This window comes from Erithacus rubecula, assembly GCF_903797595.1.
Source record: "Erithacus rubecula genome assembly, chromosome: 3".
Lineage (NCBI taxonomy): Eukaryota > Metazoa > Chordata > Aves > Passeriformes > Muscicapidae > Erithacus > Erithacus rubecula.
The window spans coordinates 23,965,013-23,984,782 of NC_136689.1; the positions used below are offsets into that span (position 1 = coordinate 23,965,013).

Here is a 19,770-nt window from a genome sequence, read left to right on the forward strand (position 1 = left end):
TGTGAAATTCACTGCTGGAGGAGGCTGTGATAGCCAAAAGGTATAAAAAGTCCCAATGACATTAGACATTTGAAGCAGGGAGGAAGTTCATGCTGGAACTTACATTTATGACTGACCACTAGGGATCTGTTGCTGATTACTCTGTGGATATCTGCCTGTAACCTCTTTCAGAGAGAGCAGCAGAAATGTCACAGTCCTGTGAAACTTTGAAACCCCAATACTCCATGGGACAGACTAAACAGACCAACCTGGTTTATTGTAGAGGCTGAGTCAAACAGGACATTGAGATGTAAAATCCTAATTCTATAAGTAATCTAATTTTTTTGTTGTTTTTTAATGCACCAGAGTATAGAACCAGAGTACACCAGAGTTGAGAACTGTGGTCTAAATGTCAGGTTCTAGCCTTAACCAAGTTGATATTATGCCTATATTTGGTTCACATCTTGAGCTGCACCTGGCAGAGTTCCAGTACTGGAAGCTGACCCCAGTCAGGAAGTCTCTCAGCATGTGTTCCTGCAAGACATCAGGGCTTAGAGATGCTAGAACAGATGGACAGCAAATGTAAATATGCAAGTGATCAGAAGGGCTCATGTGACAGCCTTATGCTGGGAAAAGAAGCAGTTACCTAGATGATAACTTGAATTACAGTGACCACAGCTGCTGGTTTTGTCTTGAGCATTATACTTCAGGAAACTGGTAATGAGAAGGATCCATGATTTACCTAATTCACATGTAACTATGTACATCACTAGCCTTAACCAATGCAAAAGTAGTCCAGAGGAGTGGACATGGCAGGCTGGAATGAGTCTGGGATGGTTTCCTAGGTGGTAAATGTTAGCAAAGGCTGCAGGGAGGGTAGCCAAGGGATGGATAAATTAGGTGTTGGCTCACCGGGGCCAGATAGACCATTTGGTGTGTGAGACAAGGGAGTCCTGGGCAGTGGTGACAGGGAGCAAGGCAATACTACAGTGTTGTAGCTGAAGCTGAGTAAGGAGAGAAGAATTTGTGGGAAGTGCAGGGAAGATGAAAGGCAAGTATTGAATTCCAATCACACATGTACAGAAAAGTCTTGGATTGGTGTTTAACTGTCAGCTTGAAGCTGAATATGGCAATAAGGGTCTCATTCATCTGCAGCTTAAATGAAATTGCATTAAGGGATAACAAAGCCTGATTTTTATTTTAAACTCTTGGGATTTTAGAAGTTAGTAGTAACACTAACACAGCACATTTTAGGCACAAAGACACTGCAGATAGTAATACACAGTTATCCTTGTGGAATATTTCAGTGCCAGAATGGTTGGGTCTGATTTTGTTTAAGGCAATCAGTTTTCAAAGAACCAAACCATTTAAATTTCTGATATCTATCAAGTTGTGGCCCATCTGGCAAGAAGGGCTTCCTGAGAAAGCTGTTTGACCGAGTTGGGCGAGCTGTGATGTACATGTGACACACCACATCACCACGCAGAGCTGGAAGCTACACTGCTGTTTTGGATCACTCACTTTCTTCTGGAGCAGGTTTGTGCAGCAGCAGCAGCCCCAGGCTGCTGCCCTGCCAGCCACTGCCCTGTGAAAACATCCTCGGAGACACTAGACAAGTTCTTGAATTGTGATGAATGTTTTCTTTTTCTCCCCATTCAACTGCATCAGAAGTTTATTTCCATATTGTCTGAATAATTTTCTTGGCTGGAGCTACTACATATTTAAGGCTCTCTTTGTTCAGTTCTCACAGTCAAGGCTCAGTCAATCAGTGGGCTCTGAAAAAAAAATAGCAGATTGATATGAAGTATTAAGTGCTTCTGCTGGCTAACAAGATTTTAGTCAGAATTGGTTTATTCCTTTAGTTTCTTATTTGTAAATTTAATCTCCCTATCAGCATCCAAAGCCATATTGCTTGCCTGCTTCTACCAGCTTTGTCTACTTAATCCTGTGCACATTATCCTCTTTGGTCATGAAATTCAATTCCTTTCTGTTTCACAGGTTCAGAGTCAATGTCCAATTGTAAAGTGAACCATAAAAGCTTTGTGTTTATATTGTCTATTGATGTTGTGTAGCATCCTGGGGTGCTTACAAGAAAGGCACTTTCATAGCAGGCATTTGACTGATGGATTGAAAGCACCATCTTCTTTAAAAACTCTTGCTTTACATTTTATGATGTTTTTGTGGTTAACACATTTTCTAGCTAAAGGCTGTTCAACCAGCTGACTGAGAATAAGATTTTCACTGGTGGATGAGTAAGTGTTTTGTAGATAACACTAATATAAGGTTCATATTATCATCCATCACATTAGCCAAAAATTAGATCCCTGTGTGAATAGCAAGCAACCAGAAGCAACAGGAAAATAAACAGAATTTGCAAAGATAGTTACTTGATAACCACAGCATTATCTGGCTCCTGATGAAGTTAAAAGGACTTTCAACTTGAATTCGTGTGCTATACTATGTAAGCAAGTCTTGGATGCAGAGCTGTCAAAGGGAAGTCCTGATGTGAAGTGTCTGTGGAGCTCTGCCCTTAATTAGGTAGTGTCTGTATGACGCTTTGAAGAGGTAAAGTGCTAAGTGGAAATGCTAAGTGTTGTTAATTAATTAAACACTAATCTTCATGAATGAATAGCATGAGGTTAAATAATGAAATGTAAGTATTGTTATTATTACAGCAATTGCTCTTTGGAGAGCAAATTTTTGATATTGTGTCAAGAGATGGAAGCTGTTTTGGAATTGTTAAAACATAGCAAAACATAAGCTGGTTTCAGCTAAAGCCTAGAAGGTGGCTTGTTTGCTGCTAAGGGGGTTAATAAGGATCTGGACAGACAGCTGGATTTTGTTATCTTTTTCATCCCTCACATATTTTCTTTAGCTCTTATCCTTCCCCTGACTGGAGATGCTAATGACTAGTTTTCTCCTCCTGCACCTATGCCTAAGTCATGCTCAGATGGGCAGAGATTGGAATAATTGTAACAGCATGTTATATCCATGCTTGTCTCCCTCTGCCTAATGTTTAAATAATGGTGGTAATGCCATAACCAGAAGAAGCTCAGAGGTGAGCAAACTGGTAGTAGGGCCACCACATAACCATTAGCAGGGTGTAATGGAGCCAGAGGTCATGTGTGCCCTCAGTGACTACCCATTGTGTGTCTATGCTTTGCTCTACTAGCACGTGCTTCAGTGGCAGTGCCTTCCTCATTCCCCTCCTTTCTCTTTTTTTCTTATGCCTTCACGTGTTGCTCTTCTTTTTTGGTATGCTGTGCTGTTCCAGTCTGCAGTCTGTTGAGCTTTTTTGAGAAATCACATTTTAAACAGCAAACATTCTCATTTCTATGCTATGTGCCTTCACATACACATCTCTGTATCTTGAATATCTTATGCCAATGTGCTTGTTGACAACCTAGATACGATCAGTCCTCCTGTCTCTTCAAGCAAATTATTTTACCTGACATACCTTCCTATCAGCATGTAACTTCAGATTCCACTGGTTTTCATTTCGCCTAGAGCTGAACACCATCTCCTCCAAGGTCCAGCTGAAGGATTCCTCTATAATAATGCAAAGAAGCATGTGGTGTGGTGGTGTTACTACAGGCAGGTACCTTTGCTCTTCCCCAGAAGCCCTGCTGTTAGGATTTGATAAGATCCACTTAATAGTCCAAATTTACTGTGATGGGAAAGAGCGTTGCAGAATGAACCAGAGCACTTTATGGTCACCTTTGGGCCATGTCTTCTCCTATTATCATTAAAGGCATTTTAGATGACTCTTACTTATGAAGTTGGATCCTCCTGGATCCTCCTGGATCTTTTATTATGTAGAGCTTTCACCCTTTGGTTTCTTATGCAGGCACTGGAAAGAAGTAGCTGTGCTGCATACATTAGACATCTCTTGGAGACACCGCTATTCCTGCCCACCACTGAGTATGCAGGAGCCCAAGTCTGGCAGATGATCAGTTGCAGTTTCTGGTGGCTTTCTTGCATCTGGACAGCCCCAGGCCGTATCTAAACTGGCAGACGCGTCAGCACTTCTGAGGTCCCAAGTCTGTCTTCTTATTCTGGCTTCTCCCAAACCACTGCCAGGAAGGAATCAGCCTCTTTATCCCACACCACACACACATACACATATGCACCTTGATTTGCAGCCAGAATGCTATGGAATCCTTTACTACTCCTCCCTCTGACTGATTTTGGTGGGGCTCAAATGTCTGTCTCAGGGGACAGTTTCACTCTTCTTATTTTAGATACCTGGCTAGAATGGTCTCCCTCACTGCTGCATTACCACACAAAGCTCCTTCTTTTCTCTTTGATAAAATCAATTAAAATTATTAATTTGATCAATCACTGTCCAAATGTTAATTTTATCTCATTATAGGGAATGACAAAGGGTGATAAAATAGCATGCTGGGATTTCATGGAAATGGTCTCTCTGTGGTGTGAGTTCAGAATCTTGAGTTTGGTCCAAAAACAAGGCAATGAATGAATTTGCTTCAGAGCACACTTTTTGTCAAAAGGCCAAGCTGACTTGGGGAAGAGGGTGGAGTTGCCTGTTCAGACAGGATTTTTTTAGGTTTTGCCCTTTGCCTCTGGAGCCAGAGGTCTGGCTCTCATCCAGCAGTATTTAAAAAAAAAAAAAAAAATAAAAAGGTATTTTCTAGGTAACTTTAAAGAGCAAAACCAAAGTGAAGTCAGGTGGCTCAAAATCAGTCCCAAGTAATTCACTTGAAATACTTCTCTTGATTTCGGTTTTTTGTGTAGCCATATTTAATAAGTGTTAGGAAAATATTAATCAGCTGGCCAACATACTTAATTTACTCACATGGTGCTTCTTTGTGATACATTTCATGAAGAATGGGGCACACACAAATAAAGCAGTTATCTAAAATACTGAGTTCTCAAAAACTCAGTGGGCTAAACTGTATTTCAGAAAACCCTAATATAAATCCAGCTGTAGCAGTGAAAGCTCTATCTGCACATGGAAAGCAGAATTGGATTTCAGGAGCTTATATAATCTGTGCAAAACAAAGTCATCATTCCTTTTTTCCCTGAAATCAAAATGCAAACCTCCCACTGACAGTTCTGTTGCAGAATTACACTGGAGGATCAAGCACACATGGAACAGTGAAGCATTTCAGGACAATTATCAGTATATAAAGCCCAGGACTTCTTCCCTAATGGAAATTTTCTCCCACCTGCTTCAGGCAGCCATCATTTCTCTGCCATGTGACTTTTGTTATCAGTGGAAAAAAAAGGAACTGTGTTCAAAGTCCTACAAGATGAAGTCGTCCTCAATAATAATTAGTCTCAAAATCATTGCTTGCTGACCCATGAAAGCTCTGCGGGCATCCTGGGGGCAGCAGCTACAAATACTAATCTTGACTGTTTAGCAGACAGGGCTGTAACATCAGGCTGTGTCAGCCATCCTGCCATGTTCCTCATGCTTCTGCTTGCTGGCAGCTGAACTGCAGCAGCAGGGTCACTTGAAAGCCTGGCAATTCACTGAGCACACACGCAATGTTGGGCCAGGTACCCTGCGATGAAGCAGCATTTTCCATTAAAAAGAAAAATTGAATTTTCAGAGGCCTCATACTGTATGTTCCTGTCAGAATCACAGGGGTGGGAAACAACCAAACCACAGCTACATTATCCCACTCCTCTCCTCGCCTTGCAATTTGAGCTGAACTACCTCTCTTTAACAATTTGAGGCCCAAAGCAGGGAGACCAGTCCCACTGACCCCAGAAGAGATACCTACAGCACCTCAGTGCATGCCACTGCCTCTCCTGCAGTGAGAAGACAATGACAGGAAAGCACTGATCCAGCTTCTCCCAAATCATCTCACTCATTCTCCACCTCTGCTTCTTGTCCCACCTGTGTGGGATATAAACAGGGAGTGACAACTGGAAGTAGGAGACCAAATCTGCACTTCAGTGTTTCACTCTGTGTTTCCTCTGACCAGGATTTGGTCATACTTCTCTCAATATGCCTTGCTTATATTTCTCAGCAAATCCCTCAAGAGCTGCTCTGAAAAAAAATCCAGGAATATTGTAATAGAAAGGCAGGAGTATGAACTACAGAAACTGTGAACCAGTTTGCTAGGCAAGGACAGTAAGGCTTTCTATAGTGTTTTGAGCTTCTTAAAAGAAATTGAGCCATTTTTAGAAGTAAACAATAAAAAGGAAACAATAAGTATTTCTAAATAAGTCTCTTGACATAAATGCATAGTTGGTAATTTAGGAAGAAGCATTGCCCTGCTTAGAGCATGTTTTAAATAAAAGGTGGAAAACTTGATTACCATTTAGTGATGAAGTCAGCAGTCTGAGGAAATACAGAACAAATGGCAGATACCTGTATAGGCTTTTCCAGTGTTGCTGTCTGCACTTGCCTCCAGCTTGATGTGGGTGAGTGAAACAGAGAATATTAAACCTCACAGAGTGGAAACCCATAGGCACAACTTTTGTAATTGTGGAGTAAGAGGGGCTCCAGATTAAGAATTAAACTGGATGTTCTAAAATGCAGAAACGAGAATACACCAGCCTGGCCAGAAGGAACTAGAGACAAAAGTGAGCTGGGCAACACTTTAAGCCAGTCTGCCTTATATACATTCTGATGTTTTCAAAGTTCATCCATTGCAATCAAATCTTTTAAATAATTTAAATTTACAGTAGGCATCACGTAATGCACATTTATATCAAACACACTGAAAATAGTTCCTCAGCTAATATGCAGTGGTGAAGAGGAATGCCATGCTTTCTGCTTTATTTCTTTAGAAAATAAAAAGGTCTTTTTCCATTGGGTAAGTGGAAAGGCATGGTAGAAGAGAAGTTTTGAAGTAGAGCAGCACAGCCAGAATGTGTTGTACCTCTGCTCAGTACTTAAAGAGTTAAGAAGGATTAACCACATAAGTTTACCTGTCAGTAAAACTAGCTTCCAGGCTATCTCCACAGATTTCAAAGGCTGTGCTGTTTGAATTTCTGATGCTCTTAAACGACAAGTGCTGTCTGATTTTCCAAGTTCTTTTATTTTTTTCTTCATACCATAGTATTAGACATTAAGATCAGTTCTCATTAAAACCTCCTGTGCCAATCATCAGACCTTTTTTCCTTTGCTTCCTTCTTTTATACTCACTCGTGGTGCTTTGAGTTTGAAGGAAACCACAAAAATGTAATCATCAGGTTATCTCCAGACTTGGTCTGCTCTCACAGCCCCTTTCCTTTCGGCCTTACCCTTGTCCCCTCCTCCATCCATAATAATTCCCACATGTTTATGCAAAAATATTGGACTTTCTTTTATTATTGACAATTAAGAAAGTTTCAGCATCTCTTCAAGAACAATAATTTCTAAAAGTGAACAGTTTTCTGCCTTGTCTGTCTACAACTTTTAAAATGCCAAAGCCCAATCAGTGTAACAACACTACAGCACTTAAACAAAAGGATTGTGAAGAGTGCAGGGATCATTTCCACACTCGTATCTTTCCCCCTGTTGCTATTGAGTCTAAAATTTAAGCCTGTTATCTTGCCCATCAAGTCAGTTTAGACTTGATTCAGTGACCTAGTAGTTATCCAACAGTGAGGTGACACAACATACAGATAGGTCATGGCCCAGTGAAATGTTGAGTCCCAGAGGCTCATCTGCAATTCAGCACTGAAACTGACTGCCAGAAGGAATTTTAAGGCAGGTTTTACTCATGTAACTCAGTTCAGAGTACTTCAGTTAGCCAATAACATTGGGTGGCTAAAGCTGAACATCCCCCTTTTCCCATTGACATCCCTTGAAGGTCTGGCTAGTTCTGGAAAAGGTGGAGCAGGCTACAAATTGTGAATTGTGTAGTACTGGGGTCTGTAGGATAATGATACCCTTTGTGGGAATGCTGACAGGCTTTGCTGAGCCATGAGGGATGTCATTTATGACATCTAGTAACAATTCCTGGGAATACTGTAACTTTTAAAAAGCATAAACTGAACTAAGTCCCACAAGTATAGAATCCAAGTAGGAGCTACTGGATAATCCTAGATCACTGTAACTATTGGAAAACAGATTTGGAAGAAACATGGTAGTCCAGAACTGGCAAAATTCCTGTGAAGATCAGTCAGTCTGAATGAAAACCAGGGCCTCTTTGACTCTGTACAAATGGAGAGAGAACATGAAGGTTTGCAAGAGCAGTAGAGCCTTGCAGAGCAGAGGACTTAACTCCTCACCACAAGAGGAATGGACAAGTAACCCTAAACAGCTAATTGCTGGTGTCCCAACAAGGACACCATTGAAGGGGGGGAAAGTCAAAACCACAGTGAAGCCAATTTGATGAGAATTTGCCTCAATATTCCTGGCAGCTTTTAATTTCTGCTATACTGTCTGCATGTTTTGAGTTGGCACCATCAGAAGGGAAACAATGAGCATGGATTCAGCAAAATATTGAGGTCTCTTTCATGATGGAGAAGACTGGGCCTATAAAACACTGAACAAGCTCAGATCCTATCCTGAGCAGAAGCTATGCCCTGTCCCAGTTTCTTTCACGTCATCCAGTCAGGGTGACACTGCAGCACTCACTTTAAAGAAACACAGAAGATTGCACCTTCCCTATGTGTTATCTCTGCTGAAAGAGGTGTCTTTCTTTGACACCATTTTGCCCATTGTGGTTTTGGGCTTTTTTTTTTTTTTTTTAATCAATAAAGACTATTTACAGAATACTTGGTCTCATAGGAACCAATTTCATAGAATCCTGGAATGGTTTGTGTTGAAGGGTCAGTAAGGATCATCTCATTCCCAACTCCTATTCCCTGGTTTGTTCGAGGGCCAGACAGAGGAACAGACACTCTGCTCAGGACCACTCTAGCTCCGCTCTTTCCAAGTGCCTGAAAGCCTGAGCTTGAACCTAAACAAACAACATTAGCTTGTTCAGAAAGTTTCTATGCCAAGGACTAATCAATCTGTCATATTTACTGCACACCTAGAAAAACCAAATCAGCCTAAATCAAGTTGGAATACTGCACAACACTGATGGCTAACACTGAGACAGAAGTTTGGTGTTTGGCTTATCATCCTTAGAATAGAAGACAATTGAGTAGAAAGAAAGAAGTGGAAACAGTAGAGTGTGTGGTACATCTGTACTGCTGAATGTACAGTTTAGGAAAGTACCTTCAAGTGGAGCTGACACACACAGAAATTGTGGCAACGTGTAAAAAGATGCTCGTTTCATAAAATGGGCAAAGCCAATAGTTTTTTCCATGGCTTTTCAGAAGTCAGATGCCAGTTAAAACCTGTGGATATGTATACATTCCTTTATATGGATAATTAGCTACTTTATGTGTGGCGCCTCCTGGATTAAAGAAAATTCTTCTATGCAAATAAGTGGAATAGACTGGTCAAATTTATATGTGTAAAAAAACCCCTCTTTTATATAAATGTGTAGAATTTATTTAGGTGAACTTCTTTTTTCATAGACAAGTATTACATCCTAGACAGCCAACGGGTACATAAAATGTTCACTCTTCATTGTCCTCTTAAATAGTGCCTCTATACAAAACACTGAGGATAAATGATTGATAACATGTTTAAATAAATGAGAAAAAAAATCACACGTTTTGGAAGTGACTTTTTGCCTTTTCCACTAAATTCTCAAAACATGGCCTTTTGGAATCCATGGCAAAACTCCAATGATTCTTTAGGGCCATATTTTCACCCTACACTCTTCTTTTTCAGTAATAAGTAGATTTAGCCCAAGTTTTTGTAAAGATACTGCTTTAAACTATTTCTTCTGTTCTATTGAATAACAGATGGGTTGATATTTAAGAATGAAAGCTCATCAAGTTTAAATTTCAGTTGTTTTATAATAATAGCCATATGTTAGTTATGGATTGTGGAGGTCTGAAGTTTTGGTAACTTAAAACTGCTTTAAAGTGACCTGTACATGGTTCCACATTTCAACATTTTCTAAAAGCAGTTGGTATCAGTCCTTACTCATAGATTGTTGCATTGCAAGATCTTCAGGCCTGGGCCAGGAGTAAGGAAGCAGGTTCACAGTAAGGAAATTCTGTGAACATTTGTACACAAACTAAGAAATGGAGTCTTCACAATGAAATCAAAATAACTGCTCTCAGATCAGGATGAAATGTCAACTTTTAAGAAAATACTAACACTGTTAATATTGAGGACAGGACACAAAGCAAGGTGGACCTTATGCAGTTCTTGTGTTCTTCTCTGGTTAAAAAGTGCAGGAAGACAAGATGGTATACGGGAAATACTTTCTCTTTTTTCACTGACAGCTAGTCAGGATGGGAGGACAGTGACATTAGGGGCAGTATGATTGTGTAGCTCAGTTCCACTACCACTGCCTGATTTCTACCATATGATTTCTCCCTGATTTCCCAACCACACTGCTGCTCATCTTGCCTTTTGGTTGGGCTGCTCACAATCCTGCAATTTTTTTGCTGTGCTCCACACCCTATTCTTCTCCATTAATTTGTGTGTCATTCCTTGTGTGTCTGAGACCTTTCTCAAAAACCATATTATTCCTTGTGTTGTCCACACTTTCCCTCTAACTTTCTATCTGACTGAGTATTTTCCCTGTTATGATAAAGACATTTGATTTTTGGTATTTGAGGCTTTTCACCTTGCACCCAGCACCTTGAAAGTGTTTTTATTATGATAACAAGGAACATCAGCCAAAGCTATTTGCCAGAGACTACACAACATGTGTACAGCAAGATATCAACTAGCACCAAATCTCCTGACCCTTTCTTCTAATGCCATGGTCTTTAGGCATGAAGTAGAAAATAAACAGAACTAAAAAAACCCAAACAAATAAAAAGTGCCCTACTCAAGAGCAAAACAAGTTTTGATATGCTGACAAAAAGGAAATGCTGATTGAAATCTGCCCTGGATTGATTGATATCTTAATAGACCCTTAACTTCTGTGGAATTTTGTTACTTCTCCCATGACATTACATGTTAAAGTGCTATATGTGTGGTACTTTTCCCATGAATAAGAAAAATGTCATCCATCTAGCAGTTGACCAGATTTCTTTTTCTTTTGGTATACTACTGTCTTCAATGCCCACCAGTATTTAGACACTTGATATATTTGAACCTAAATTAGATGTTTTCAGTGAAAATCCATAGTGCAGCATTGGGAATCCATGTAACCCTCTCTAAATAACATTTCCTAGCTCACTGTTGTAAAGATTCACTTTGAAATTTCCTGTGGAATACCTCTGCCACTTCAAAAGTTTGGTGTTCATTTGGCCCTAAACCCTGGAAAAGCTTAAGGCCAGGTGTGTAAGTAATTCCATTAACACATGTAAGTAACTGCACTGATAATATATTAAACAGACATATATGTGTTTGGATAAAAAGACTTTGGGAATGAAAATATTTTTGCAATTTTTAAATTTTCTTTTGCAAAACCCCAGCCTTGGAAAAAAAATTAGAATGCTGTATAAATTCGAGGTAATAAGGCCAAGCTCCAATTTCATTTCATTGTTACACAAAATGTTTGCTAGGCTTAAGAAATGGACAAAAACCATTAGGCTTGTTACAAAAATTTGAGACCTGATCCTGTAATTAAAGATCTTTCAAGCAGAGTAAAATCCAGCCTCTGGAATAAATCCCTATTTATTTTCAGTATGTTTTCAAATGACGAAGTCATGAAATTAAATCTCTGAATACTTCCAGTATTTTTTTTGGTGATACCTGTAATGGCCAGAAATATTATGGAATTGTCTACAATACAGTGCTGCAACAGCAACACACCTCATCAGTATTTAGAGACATAGCAGCATATAAATGGACACACACCTGTCCCATGTGCTGTCCCTGCAGTGCTGCCAGCCTCAACATCCATCCAAGCACCATGGGATGCAAGGGGACAAAAACCACACCTAGCAAGGACCCGTCTGTGAATAGATGTCAAACCGACTGCATTATTGCTTTAAATTGATAATATACGAGACGCAAGCTATATAATAATTGCGATTAGTCACTCCATTTTCCGGAAAAATAATTCATGGCTATGCTTTGAGGCACTACGGACAATGTTTCCTATGTAAAATGCACGAGGGTTCATCGCAGAGGGACCTGACTGAGGTGTTCTACGGGAGTGTAGAACATCCTGGGCACTCAGGATGCAGTGATGCTGCAGCTCCCGGGGCCGGGGAGCGCTCATCCCGCACGGGAACGGCAGGAGGAGGGAGGCACCGAGGGAGACCCTCGGAGAAGCCCCATTGTTTAGATTTCTGTCACAAGCCACGAGAACACTTAATTTCTTTCATCTCTGGAGTTTTCATTATCATTCAAATTTCATTTTCCATTAATTGATCGGGGATTAGCGAAGCCATTATGCAAAAATTAAAGGCAAGCCAGATGCGATGAATAATTTATGAGGAACAATTACACTTTATTCCTGGTGTACTTCCTAACTTCCCTCCGACTCCCCGCCTGCCGCAGATGACAGCCTTCCTTCCCTCCTTCCCTCCCTCCTTCCCTCCCTCCCTCCCTCCGTCCGTCCGTCCGTCCGTCCGTCCGTCCGTCCCTGCGGAGCCGGCGCGGCGCGGGGCCGCTGCACTGCCGCCGCCCGCCGCTAGGTGTCAGGCGCGGCCCGCGCTGCGCGGGGGGCCGCGGGGGCGCCGCTCCCGCCGCCCGATCCTCACCGGGGCCTCCGCCAGCGCGCCCGGCTCGGGGGAAGCGCTGCCCCTGCTCCTGATCCTGCTCCTGTTCCTGCTCCCGCACCGCCCCCCGCAGCCCTCCCGCCGCCGGGGTGCCGGCCGGCAGCGGGAGCGGCCGCGGGCGCTCCCCCCGCCCCGTCATCCGCGCGTCCCACACCCCTCACACCGGGCATCTCATTTATCCCACCGGACAGTTGTTGCCCCATTAAAGCGCAGTCCCGCCCTTCTCGGAGGACCTTTCATCTGGGGAAGTTTTATGACACTTTGTAAATGTGCAAAGTTTTTAATTAGACTCGCCAGACAGCCCCAGGCAGCACTAGCGCCACGAAGTCTTCATGCCGCTCTCTGCTTTACAGCACAACAAGCCGCTCTACTCCTTTGAAGACAATGCCGACTATGTCTACGATGTCATGTGGTCGCCAGTGCATCCCGCGCTCTTCGCCTGCGTGGACGGGATGGGGCGCCTGGATCTGTGGAACCTGAATAACGACACCGAGGTGAGGCGGCTCGGCGGCCCTGGGAAGGCGCGGGCGGGCGGGCAGCGGGGCGCCGGGCGAGACCTGAGCCCCGCGAGGGCCGGTCCTGCCGGGCGGCGCTCGCCATCCGCCCCGCCGGGGCTCCGAGGGGCGCCGCGCTCCCTCGGGGCGGGGGCGAGCCGGCGTCGGCCGCCGCCCGGCCCCGGGGCGCGGCGGGGAGGGGAGGGTGAGGAAGGGCAGGTCCCGCTGCCGGGGGCGCCCGCCCGTCCCCCTCCCCCGCCTGCCGTCCCTCCTTCCCTCGCTCCCGCCTCCTCGCTCCCTCCCCTGCGGCGGGGCTGCTGCGCTCCGTACCTGTCAGGGGCGGGAGCGCCGGCTCCGGCACCCCCGGCACAAAGCCAGCGCAATTAAATGCCGCGGTGCCGGCTCGGGGAGGAGGCTCCTTCCCCCTCTGTTATTTTAAGGTGCACTTTTAAAACCGCGCCCGTTCTGCGGGTTTTTGTTATCCCCCCGCACCCCGTTTCTGGCGCACGATGCTCCGAGCGCCAGGTTTGCGATTCCAGCTCTCTCCCAGGGGTCACACCTTGGCAGCCCGGCCACCCCTCCACTGATTGCCGGCGGGGACTGCGAGGCTTCCTCTCCCTCTGAATTCATCATCCTCTGCCCCAAATTCTCTGGGGATTGTAACTTGGAAGCCCCGTGCCAGTGCTTCCAGCGTGTCAGACGCTGAGCGTGTGCCCCTGCATCTCCCCTCGCATCCTGCCTCTGAGTCGCTTGGTACCCTGCTTCAGTCTCTTCAAGCACAGGGCATCTCTCTCACCTGTTATTTGGGGCTTTACACCCTCACCCGTTTTTTTTTTTTTTCTTGAAACTTTGCTGGGCAACGTAAAGGTACAAATGCAAATAACAACTGAGTTTTCACCGCTATTAGCTAAATAGTGAGGTCCATTGGAAAGGAAAGGATTTTTCTTTGAATTTCAATGGTTGGAAAAGATTAATTAGATCACTTTTAGCAAAGATCGAGATTGATACACTGTGTTTTTTCAAAAGCATCTTTCTAAATTTGCCAAACCCCAGTCTTTTTTCTTTTATTATTTCAATTTTTTAAAAACACCAGAGGCTTAAATTGATACTGTTCTTTCTGAACTTGGGTTTCACCCAAAAATGATTTTCAGAAAACCTGTCATCACCTGAGGTCAATCATTGATGGCTAGTAATAAGTGTTCAGCAAAATTGAATTATTTTTCCACACACGAAATCTTCCATGTTTTTACTTAATGCAAGTTAAAATTAAGAACAAACAGACTGTAAGAAAATAAAAGGTCACATATTAGCTGGTGAGCTCCTTTTTTATGTCTGAAAAAGAGAAGATGGAAGAGTAAGCAACAGTATTTTCCTCCATACGTCTTATTTTAATTTTTTTTTTTTCAAATATTGGTTGGATCATTAATATACTTTTCACATAAACCTGCTATGCATTTCAGTCAGAGTAAAATATGGGCACAGTTTATGGCTTCCAGTGAGTGGTGCTTGCCATAAATAAGAGTGGACAGGTAAGAGGAACCAGCACGGGGCAGTGCACTGTCAAGGGGAGCAGCGAGGCCTTTTGAAGTGCCCTGAGCAGGAAGCAGTGCAGCCTTTTTAATTAGAGCACATACAGCTGGAGGATATGCAGGAGGAGTCTCCTAAGAATTTATTTTGGGAAGGGAGGGACATATCCTTCAGGTGTTCTCATTAATGCAGGCTTAAACACAGAGCATAAAACCCAGCATTTTGAGAAGAAGAAAAAAAAATCCTTTCCCCCCTATGTACCAGGGCTTAAATTGAAATCAACTGATGTTTTGCCATTTTACTCAAGGAGACCATAATTTCTTTCCAAAAAATTAGTCTGGACTGCTTGATCCCTTTCCCATCAATAATAAGGCTGTACGTACCAAACCACTGGGTGTTTTTCAGTGTGTTTACATATAAATATATAGAAACATCAAAAAGAAGAATTAATTTCAAGCTTCATCCTGCTTTTATTCTGCTTGCAAGGCCACCCCCTGATTTCACAAATTATTTCCGTTCTGAGGGGTCAAAATCAGCTCTCCTGTAAGGATCAGACTGGAATTATTTCCATGGTATCCGAGCTTTGTGTTTTTATGAGAATAAAATTTGGGTCTCTGGACACAGAAAAATCATTTGGTTTCCTTACTGAGCAGTGATGAAACAAATGAAAAAAAAAATCTTTATAAATGATAAACTGGCAGGTTCTGAATAGGTGTGAAGTTTGTTATACGGGAGAAGCAACAAAAGTATCTCTGAAACAGAGAACTGCAAACAGTTCTTCTAAGCATCGTAGCTGAAAGTGATCGTTGCTTGCTTTTACCCTCTATCTGGTAGGTCGTAATTAGCTAATAATTTTCCAGATTTCTGTAATTGATTATGCCGTTTAAGTCTATACAGCTATTTGTTAAGAAAAACTCCTTGTCAGCACTTCTGCCTTTGTAATAAGAGATCTCAAAACACCTATATTTTAGATCGTTACTACTTTTAGATGTCAGATATGTGATGTCAAAGTATTTGTGAAGACAGTAGAAAATGACAGGTCTATTACTGTGTTTAACTGCTAGCTGTTGATAAAAATCTCTGTAAGAACTATATGTGATTGTTATTAATGAGTCCTGGCTTTGTTTAATTTGGGGGATAAGCCACATGAATATTTAGGTATTATTTTGAAAATAAATTAAGAAAACACCTGGGTTTAGTTACAATATGCTACCTTCAAATTTTTGCATTGCAACAAGGTTTCCACTGACGTTGCTCTCGGGATTTATTGAAAACATTTTTCCTGAGATTCTTTCTGATCAAATAACTTAGATCATTGGACTGTACCAAAGATTTAATCTCTGTAATAATTATTTTCAAAATCTCTTTGCAAAGTTGCAAGACTATCGGTGTACTTCATGTTTATTTCTGCATATCAGAAATTATTTTTGTAATAGCAAGGAAATTCATCACGTTTTATTTCATACCTGATAAATGCATATAAAAAAAAGCTGAAAAGCAAAAAGTCCTTACCCATTCCATCATTCTTCTGCAAACTGAATATTATTTTTATGGATAAGTGTAGTGAGGTTTGCAAACAACTTAAGGATTACAAATACTGTTTTTTTACCTATGTATCTGTGACATTTATTTTCTGATCAAGATTGGAGAAGGTCTTTTGGTGCTTGATGAGTTTTATTTATGTATCAACTGATACGAAACTGACTTACAAAGTCGCTTATTTCTTCTGTGTTATATCCTGTTCAGATTTTTCTCAGGTTTTTTGCATGCTGAACCTTAGCTGTTAAAGTGTGAGGATGGTGTCTACATCTAGAAACAGGTAACAGATGTATTTGTAAGTAGGTTTTGATACTACATAGGCAATAAAAAAAATAATAAAAAGCTATATTCTTATCATACAGGTTTTTCTGACTGCATCTTTCTTAATCTGTTATCTGTTAAAATTTCATTTCAAAAATGTTTAAAATCTGACAAGCACCAACTTCAGACAATTTATAAAGTATTTCAAATATGATTTTAAAAACATAATGTCACCATTATAAATAAACTCTAACCTTGAAATCTAAAATAGTCGTGTAATTTAAACTATCACTACTGAGAGCAGTCAATTCTATTTTAAGATACTATGGTTTGACTATATTTTTCTCCATATCACTGGAGAAAAGGTTTTTTCTCTGGATTTTTGAAGACTGTTTCAGTATTGCTTTTTATTTTGTTATATAGCTTTGTGGATTAGTAACAGAGTTTTTCAAAACCATCGGGTTTTGAAAAAAGTATGGGCTGTGCCTTGTGTCTGCGGCATTCATGCTGCTTATTTTTATGTGGAACACTGAAAGAATGCTGTACTAACAACAACAAAAAGCAAACCCCCAAAAACAAAACCTAAACCTAACCCCAGTTCTAGTGTTTTATATTACAGCCTCCTGAAAGATTTTGTGAAAATTCAATGCCTTAAATATACACTGTATATTTGTACTTTAAATACATATCTGTGATCTACAGTTTTCTAAGGAACATAGCTGGTTAGTGGCTTAGTCCTCTAAAATCTGGCATTTAACTGTTTGAAAAAACCCATTCCCAAATGTTATGAAATTGATTTTGGATGGATTTTTTGTCTTTTTTTTTTTTTTTTTTTTTTTTTTTTTTTTTTTTTTTTTTTCTTTTCAGAAATCGGTGATTGCAGCATTAAAACTTGCTTGTTTTCTACTGTGATTTTTATCATGGATCAATGACTCCATGTCAGCTTAAGGCCATTGACTCTTCTTAGGTAACAGACTTGGGACAAGGAGTTGGTTCATGCCAGCTTTTTTGGGTAATGCTGCCTTGGACAGGACCTAGGCCTTGCACAATGGGGAGATGAGTCCAATAATTATTTGCATTTGAATGACTTCCTAAAGGGGGGGGGAGGATGATATCTGCTTTCTGATTGCTATCCAGCTTTATTTCTACATCATTCATCATTCTGCAGACAAAATCCTCCTGCATTTCTTGTGTGGGGCTCAGGACACTTCTGTGAAGCCCTTTGCTGAGGTGATGCTTTGGCAGGATCCTTGTGCTGGAGGTGCCAGTTGGTTTGGCAGCCTGGTGTCAGGGCTGGTGAGGAGGAGCAGGAGCCTCCCCCTGGGCAGAGTCAAGGGAAGCAGCCCTGCTTCCCGGTCCTTGTCCGGCTGCTGGCGTGGCACTGCGGCTGAAACGAGACTCTCAGCAAGTCTGCAGAGGTTTGGCTTCCTGCTGTCACTCATCTGCTGTGGCACAATGCAGGCATGAGAGCTGAGGAGGAGACTGGCATCGGAGCCATGCAGTGTTCATTTTTAAATTATTTTTCTTCAGGATCTTTGGACTTGTCTCACAACAAAAATGTAAAGCTACGGTCAGAGAACCGAGATGAAGTCAGCAAAATACTGGTTTTGTTAATCTTGCCAGTTTGTCAATGTTCAGGCCAGGCTTTAATATGACCTTCGAGCTTCTTTCTTCCTTCCTCTGCTGCACTATGTTGCCAGTGAGGACAGAAGAAGTACCTGTCACTCCTCCCAGAGTAGCCTGGACTCTGGTTCTTGTCCTACTACCTCTTTTTACCTAGACTATTGTACATTCTATGCCCATTTATAGATCCTGGGACGCTCCCTTGTCATTTCACAATGTAACCAAAATCTTTTCCCACCAGAAGTATCTGGTGGAGGGGTTGTTTTTGCAGCTATCCTATCCCATTTGCCTTGACCTAAAAGGCACTGAAACTAAAAAACCTTGTTTGGAAGACTGTTATGCCAAGCTTCAGGCTCCTTGCTTAGGCAGATTCTCTCTCCTATTAAAGGCAGTTGGGTGGAGCATTAATAGGCTTGCAGGTTGCTGTCATTTGTCATACGAGGTGACCTAAATCAACTGAGTGATTCACCTATCTGGGACAAACACCCACACAGTTTCTCCCTCCTGCAGCATCTTTGAATGCCCTCATTCCAACATACATGGCAAATGCTTCTCTTAAGATCATGTTTATTGCTTTACTCATCCCACGCATTAACCAGGATCTTTATGTGTTCTTGTGGATCACCTGTTAAGTTGGTTGACTTGGGGCAGGGAGGGGGTTTAGGAATTAGCATCCAGGTGTACTTAAAGCAGAAGTAATATCCTGAGGATGTAAAAGAGAATTGTGGAATATATTGTAGGAGTTCCAAAATGTTGGCTCAGCTGTTCTTACTTCTGCCATGTCCTCACTCTAAAGTGATTAGCTCAGGACTTCTCTGATGGAATACCTAAGTTTCAACCTCTGCATCTAGCCACAGAGGTGAGTATGGATTTAAAGGATGTGTCAGCATGAATACAGAGATGTGTCTGCTGACTGTCAGGTTATCTGGGCCTGAGTCAGAAGCCAAGGCAGGACTGAAACAGAATCCTGCTTTCAACTGGTTCTTGGTCATGTTAGTGACTTTTGAGAAAAAATATTTGGTTTTGCATGTTTCCAGGGCTAAAGAGGAAAAATTTGTTTCACTTACTGCCTTTTACTGTTAATTCCAAGCAATCTCTTACTCTTGTCTTACTCGTCTGTTTTTAGCACATGTGATCAAAGAAACAATGAACCCCTTTGCTTTTTTTTCTCACCCCAACCCAATGCGAGTTGTTTACTTCTTCCAGCGATGCCCAGGGACTTTGACTCATTTGGGACATTCAAAACTGACCCCTGGGTTTGTAGGCAGTGTGATTTTATTGTCCTTCCTGTTGCTATTGTTTCAACAGGTTCCCACAGCCAGTGTCACCATAGAAGGAGCGTCTGCCCTCAACCGTGTCCGCTGGGCTCAGGCTGGGAAGGAGGTAGCAGTTGGTGACTCAGAAGGCCGCATATGGGTCTATGATGTTGGAGAGGTATCTTCTTTTGGGATTCTTTCATGGTCTGTTTGTTTTGTTGGGGTTTTGTGTTTTGTTTTTAAGCTCAGCTGCTGGAGACTGCCACATCTAAGTTTAAGAAAGAAATCCGTCATATTCTTTCAGCGGAATCCTCATTGAATTTGGGTTGCCTGCAATGTGTTAGTCGTAAAGCTACCTTGAAAAAGAATTAGCTTGTTGAAGTCTCATGAGAGAAGTCTCTTCTGAAAGCTTCCAGTGTTTTTCAAGCTATTTT

At 41.9% G+C, this 19,770-nt stretch overlaps 2 protein-coding genes across 16 annotated transcripts in view; one reads left to right on the forward strand and one right to left on the reverse strand.

Moving 5' to 3' along the window:
• SGCE (sarcoglycan epsilon) overlaps positions 1-12,543 on the reverse strand; it is a 452,776-nt gene extending 440,233 nt beyond the window's left edge. For all 12 annotated transcript variants that reach the window (XM_079301014.1, XM_079301013.1, XM_079301021.1 and 9 more), the window contains exon 1: positions 12,534-12,543. The gene's annotated coding sequence lies outside the window, so the exon portion shown is untranslated. The remainder of the gene's footprint in view (positions 1-12,533) is intronic.
• Positions 1-19,770, forward strand: part of DYNC1I1 (dynein cytoplasmic 1 intermediate chain 1) — a 182,582-nt gene that overhangs the window by 145,140 nt on the left and 17,672 nt on the right. For all 4 annotated transcript variants that reach the window (XM_079301007.1, XM_079301009.1, XM_079301010.1 and 1 more), the window contains exons 15-16: positions 12,990-13,130; positions 19,389-19,514. In XM_079301007.1, the coding sequence (XP_079157133.1) occupies positions 12,990-13,130; positions 19,389-19,514 (267 nt within the window). The remainder of the gene's footprint in view (positions 1-12,989; positions 13,131-19,388; positions 19,515-19,770) is intronic.